Source organism: Zea mays, chromosome 5, assembly GCF_902167145.1.
Source record: "Zea mays cultivar B73 chromosome 5, Zm-B73-REFERENCE-NAM-5.0, whole genome shotgun sequence".
Lineage (NCBI taxonomy): Eukaryota > Viridiplantae > Streptophyta > Magnoliopsida > Poales > Poaceae > Zea > Zea mays.
The window spans coordinates 223,315,899-223,322,657 of NC_050100.1; the positions used below are offsets into that span (position 1 = coordinate 223,315,899).

Below are 6,759 nucleotides of genomic sequence, written 5' to 3' on the forward strand. Positions count from 1 at the left end.
CCAAATTTGGGGGGGTTTTATATTCCAAACTACCCCTATTTATTTGGATCTAAATCACTTAAATAGGGACATAATGGTCCAACTCTCAATCTGATGATCTGACGACCATGATCCCTTCACAGATTTGCTTCACCATGATGCAACCTCCATGATGGCTCCACATGCCGCCTCTAATTCCCTCCAAAACCACGTCGCTATGTTTTGAGCCCAAAATGGTGAAACTATTGTTGTGTGGTTTTGAGACTCAATCACCATATTGTCATAGGTAGCATACACCATTCACGTCACCCACATCCTAGACACATGTCCTGCCAATCCCCAACTATGTCGTCGACTCGACCCACTGCACCATGTCCTTACGCATATCGGTGTCCATAGGTGTCAACCACCACAGCTAATCATCTTGCTTTCATTACATCACCTTTACTATCAACCATCGCTTCCTGACTCCACACCTACGCACCACAAGCCAAGACAATTTTGCACAAACTCACTTCCTAGTTAGTCCACATGATTTAACCCAAGAAGCTACACCCTTGACAATCACTCATCACAAACCCAAACCATATGGGCACATATCAACCTTGGGTTTGCACTTTGTCGTTTTTCATTGGCCAAAGATGGTGACTATGTGGTATATTGGGACCACTACAGGTTGGCTTCTAATGCAAACTATGAAACACATGGAGTAATGTGACATGACTTTTTGGTAAGATTATTATTTTCTTTGATAGATAAGTTTTTAAAGTATATAGTGCATATATTTACTTATCACACATTTTTTTTTAGCTATATTTTTGTTTGCCAGAGGAAAGAAACTACGAGGCCCATGCACATACTATGTTTCATAAGAATACATAGAAGGTTGTCAAGACTCAGTGTCATGTCGCCTATATACATGCATAGGACTCACTGTCTTATATGCTTGTACACAAGCAAATAATATGTATTATATTACAAGGAGATTATAGGGCAATCGGTGGACAAGAAATAGAGATGTACCATGCTCTTTGTAAATTTTGGGTTTTGAAAGAGTTCCGGGATATATCTAAGAAGCTTAGATGCATGGAACCGTTGCAATGACCCAAAGCACACTTATGGCATTGACGATGGCCGTATCCGCAAGGCTAAGCACGTGTTATGTTATGTTATGTTATGTTGTATTATATCATATATTTGCAATGATTACCACATATGATTTGTCTGTATATATAGGAAGATGCTGCCACCGGATCAGTTGTCGTACGAATGAGCGCAGATCTGTGCGTGAAAGAGAAATTAGGGTTGGGTCCGGTACGTGCAGCGATGAGAGAGAGGCAGGCCGAGATCTAGGATCTAATATGTGTTCATAGGCGGCTGCGTGGGCAAGTACTGGCGGTGTACTGTACCATACGCTGTGCCATTCCAAAAAAGCAGTATTTACCACTTGGATTTAACTTTCACTACTTGTCACTGTCCTCCTCCGTCCTCTTCAAACAACTTTCAAACTCTCTTTCTCCTGACAAGGACTGCTCTCTTGCTGTGCATTAGACAGTGACCTTCAAACTAACATGCTTTTTTTATTTGATTTAAATACATCTATGGCCCTGAACTTGTTGAGAGATACGAAGTTTAAAAATATATTTTTTAGGTTTTTGAACTTGTAAAAATAATGGTGCATCGTAGGTCTATCCACTACGGTGCTCCACATAATAAGTTAAAGGACACAAAATGCATTTCCAAAGTTTGTAGACTTAAGTGCATCTTTTGACAAGTTTAAAGACCGCTCATGCATTTAACTTAACATTCTAGCTAGCTAGCCAAATCACCAGCGTATAGTATGTAGTATTATTTATTAGCATGTTGCATGCACCTGCTAGATGTTCTCGGCATTATTTTAATTATTCTCCAGGTAAATATACGTCACATAAAAATTAAAGCAAAAAATGGAAGAAGTCAGTCACTCTTCCATTATTTGGATCATTTTGTCTATTTGTTATTCCAATCCTGTTTCATATAGTAGTGCATAGATAATTCTTACCAACGTCTTAACTCAATAATATGTAATTAAGTTGAATATATATAATAATATAATAGATATGGGACCACACAAAAAAAACAATTATTTGCGTGAGGGGATTCAGGTGGGACATGGAATCTTGACTGGCCTCTGCTATATATATGTTTACAACAAAACTACAGGTATGGATGTCCAGACACCATACGTGTACATACCAGGGATGCACAAATATAATATATGTGAACGATCCATGTACCATATTTCATGTCGTCTACAGTAGTAACATAAGTAGCCTGTTCCCTTTATGCATTTTTCCTACCAGTGCCCGTGTGCAACACTGATGAAGAACCATCCCATCACCACTAGTGCAGCGATAGAATTTAAAAGTAGCACAAAAATCCACAAGAAAATCAAAACAAAGATAAGGTCAGATTATCCCTCATGCAGTCATGTCATGTCATGCAGCTGCAGATTGGAGGCATGGAAGGAACTGATGCACATGAACCCTACAAAAAAACAAATCACCTCACATAGATCTTGTTTCCTTTTCAAGTAAAACTTCCTTCAACACTGTTGATGACTATAAGTGACACTTATGTAGAGGCGGCGGGGACCTCAAAAACGAAATCAAGCGGACACCAATCTTTTTTATATAATTTAAACTGTGCAACAAACTTCACATGAGATATAAATGAAATATGCGTGTGAATGTGCTATATAAAGACAAAAAATATAAATAATAGGGATGGAAAAAACATATAGAGTAATTATCTAGATGAGCTAGTATATTATTTTAGATCATGAGCAAATTATCAGACAAAGAAAGCAAAGATGAGAAATTTTGAGTAGCTACGCGCCTCACATTTTTCACCAATTTATAACACTTATTATATCTTAAAAATACTGGTCAATATAGGAGCAAGTGTTCATGGAGTAGTTAATCAATTACTAAAACAGTTTTTTATGAAAACACAAACTATTGCGGCATAAGATAGAGATGGTACAAAAATTCGGAAAATAATAAAAAGGGGAAAAGCCAAGGTCTTTTGTTTTTATTTGCTTCAATGCCCCCCTCTCTCTCTCACTCATTCATATTATTTGTCTACCTAGCTATACCCTACCTAGACCTATTATCTCTCCCCCCCCCCCCCCCCCCTCAACCTGCCTGCCTAACCAAAAGGCTAAAAACCTATCCCCTCCATCATCCCATTCCCCCCATCCCCACCCTCCTTTCCAGCATCCACTGCCACCATCAACTGTTCATCCACCTCGCCAGAGCTTCATGCTGACTCCCAAGGATGACTTGACCACCTGAGATGCTGAGAGCGTCAGAGAGCATAGCATAGCATAGCATTTCTTGGTGTCGCTGGATGGATGGGGATGACTGGATCACTCACCCGGAGGCGGATCAGAAAGAGTACTAGCTAACCACTGCCAAGATTCCGCCGCGCGCACGGATGCATCTGTGAGCGAGCTTACACGCCGCAGAGAATACTAGATCACGGCGCTGCACATTCCGGTACGCATCGATCTCACTTTTCCTCCTCTCTTCACCTGGGCTGGCCTTTTCAGATCAGGGTTTTGTTTCGATCTGTAGTAGATCGAGAAGCTAGCTTGCATGATCCGAGCAAGAAATGATGCTTATTCTTCTTCCTCGTGTTGTGTTGCCTTGCTAATGAGTGAGAGTCACATATAGCAGGGAGCGCAGCTGGAACCAAGCGGCTAAGGATCGATGGATCACCACCACCATCATCACCACCACCATCACCATCACATGATCCCGGGACAAGAGCCGTCGGCGACGGACGGCGCAGCCCCTGACAGCTTCTTCCTGGGCCCCGCCGCAGCCGTCATCTTCTCCGGAGGCGCCGGGGCCGGTTCGTCGTCGTCGGGCGCCGCGGCCCTCGGATCCTCCGCCGGGGGAGGCGGTGGGCCATCTCCGTCCAGCTCGTCGCCGTCGCTGAGCCGGTACGAGTCCCAGAAGCGCCGGGACTGGAACACTTTCGGGCAGTATCTGCGCAACCACCGGCCGCCGCTGTCGTTGTCGCGGTGCAGCGGCGCGCACGTGCTGGAGTTCCTCAAGTACATGGATCAGTTCGGCAAGACCAAGGTGCACACGCCGGTGTGCCCCTTCTACGGGCACCCCAACCCGCCCGCGCCATGCCCGTGCCCGCTGCGCCAGGCATGGGGCTCCCTCGACGCGCTCATCGGCCGCCTCCGCGCCGCCTACGAGGAGAACGGCGGCACGCCCGAGATGAACCCCTTCGGCGCGCGGGCCGTGCGGCTCTACCTGCGCGAGGTGCGCGAGACGCAGGCGCGGGCCAGGGGGATCAGCTACGAGAAGAAGAAGCGCAAGAAGCCGTCGGCGGCTTCGGCCGCGGCCGCGGGGCCGTCGTCCGAGGGAAGCCCACCACCGGGGCCGTCCAGCGGCGGTGGAGGACCCGACACGTCGTCGCCGCAGTTCATCATGCCGTGAGTTTTTTGTTCCTAGCTAGCTAGTTAAGTGATCCATCGCCATTTGCCATCTACAATCCTTCCCTTGATCGTCCATCTGATGAGCTAGCCAACACACAGCAGCGCGAGTTGGAGTTCGTTCCGGTGCTGCTGGTCTAGGCCGTTGTTCTTTGTCTTCTTCTCCAGTGGCTTGCATTTTGCAAAAGATTTCTCGACCTCCCCCACACCCACACCCCCCACCTTCTTTTCTCTGTTTCATTCACTTGAATCATCACTGTGCGCGTGCGTGAGTACTGGTTTAATCGTCGTCGCTGTTTTGTTTAGCTTTCATCAACCCATTGGCAGCAGGCAGAGTTTATGTTAGTTTTGCTTGGTTTGTTATTCTCCTCCCGAGGTACGACATGATGCAAACTTGCAAGAACAGTTTGAGATTCCCTACCAATGCAGCTGTTGTGTGCTTATGCATGTCATGGCATGGTGTGGGAGAAGTTTTAGTTTGCAGCTAGCAACAACAGTGACAAAAGCTGTAGCTGTATAGCTAGCTAGTAGCATCTTTCAGAATTTGTTCTTGTATGCAACTTGCAAGCAACTAGTAGTTTGGTTCTGCTGCAGAAGCCAGCAGCCAAACTAGCTTGCTGTGCTATTCATTATATTGGCAGAACAGAAATATAATCCTTCTACATCACACTATATCTGTTCATGGACTGCTGATGTGTGGTTCAATTTCCTTTATTATTAGGAGAGCAAAAGTAGGGCAATGCATGCATATGTGCAGTGGGGGAGTGCTACCTGATTTGAAGCAAATATAAGCCAGGAAAAACATATATATGTATATGTTTACCTAGCTACTTTTAATTATGTCCTCGATCAATGCCAGTCTGGAAAAACACGATTTATGTGTCAATTATATATTTCTAGGAGAATCCATATCTTGTAACTTGAATAATATATTTCTTCTGATGAGATTGCAATTGCATGTTTCATGTTTGGTTTCCTTTGCGTGGTTGGCATTGCTGTTGTTTGCTTTGCATGGCCATTGCCCATTGTGGTGGTATTGCTTTGAACCCTAGTACATAGATGATGCATTCGAGCTGCCTACTATATTGTTCACCCCTGAAAATTATTACGATGGCCAAAAGGGTAGCTCATGGCCACCAGCAAGCCAGAAGAAACAAGCATGGCAAGCAAAAGAAGCAACGAAGAGGGGGGTGTCTTTCGAAAAAAGAAAAGGTAGAAGACACGCAGGAACTGAAAACGTATAGTTTTTTGTTCAGTTTGGTGCAGTGTGTGTACAATCGGGCAGCACCTGTTTTAGCCCATGCTGTCATGCTTCTGGCCATACCTTTCCTTATTCATGTTAAAATTACTGGATCTGGCTACATTTGGTCATTTGCCTTCACTTCTTGTCTCTTCCTCTGCTGGGGGTATTATAGTAGTACCCAAGTATATATACATAGAACCGACAGTCTTGGCAACCATCTTTTATCCAGATTTAATCATGCATGCACTCATCAATCAATAACCAAGTTGGGGGAGGGGGACTTCATATACAGTATGCTATGTGTATATGTGTGTGTGATTAAAATTAATTGGTTGGGAATGTACGAGTAATTGCTAAACTTCACTTGGGCATCTTAGAGTTGATTGCTGCCTTAGATTTGTCCTTTATGCGTAGTTTGATGCGAATATTAGGTAAAAAAATTTCAAGTTTATAGTTAGGGCCCTGGCATATTTGTACTTTTGTTATATTGCAGTTCATCTAATTTTGTATTCAAAAGTACACCTACACTTTTAGGCATGAGCTTTAATTACTTTTTGTATAATGTTTTAAAGAGTAAAATGCATGGGAGGTTCATGAACTTACACAACTACGCCATTTAGGTCTATGAACTCTCAAAATGCATTTACGAGCCACTAATGTTGTCTTTTGATTAATGACAGGTTCGTACCCATTCAGCATGCTCTCAAATCCTCTGCGGAGTTGACTTGGATAGTCTATCGTGGCCACGTCCATCACTTCGCTGCACTGAGCCACGAACTTGTCTTCCACGTGCCCCTAAACTGATCCACGCAAATGGATAGAGCAACAATCGCGCTCTGTCCATTTGTGTGGAGCGGTTTAGGGGCGCGAGAAAGAGAGGGTAGAGGGTCAGTGTAGCACAATAATGGGTATGACCACGTTGGACTGTCCAGGTCAATGCCATGTTGGATTTGAGAACAAACTGAAGGGGTATGAAGTTGTCAATAACGAAAATACAATAATAGTGGCTTAAAATGCATTTTAAGAGTCCAAGGACCTAAATGAC

At 44.1% G+C, this 6,759-nt stretch overlaps 1 protein-coding gene across 2 annotated transcripts; it reads left to right on the forward strand.

Moving 5' to 3' along the window:
• The first annotated feature begins 3,168 nt into the window (after positions 1–3,168).
• LOC100276429 (putative protein of unknown function (DUF640) domain family protein) lies at positions 3,169–5,153 on the forward strand. Of its 2 annotated transcripts, none has more exons than XM_023302446.1 (2): positions 3,169–3,518; positions 3,696–5,153. In XM_023302446.1, exon 2 carries the CDS (start codon positions 3,732–3,734, stop codon positions 4,473–4,475), a length of 744 nt encoding a protein of 247 aa, XP_023158214.1. In that variant the 5' UTR covers positions 3,169–3,518; positions 3,696–3,731; the 3' UTR covers positions 4,476–5,153. The 2 variants fall into 2 exon arrangements, with proteins under 2 accessions (XP_023158214.1, NP_001393843.1); NM_001406914.1 differs by having other exon boundaries at positions 3,228–3,518; positions 3,699–5,141.
• Positions 5,154–6,759: the final 1,606 nt, after the last annotated feature.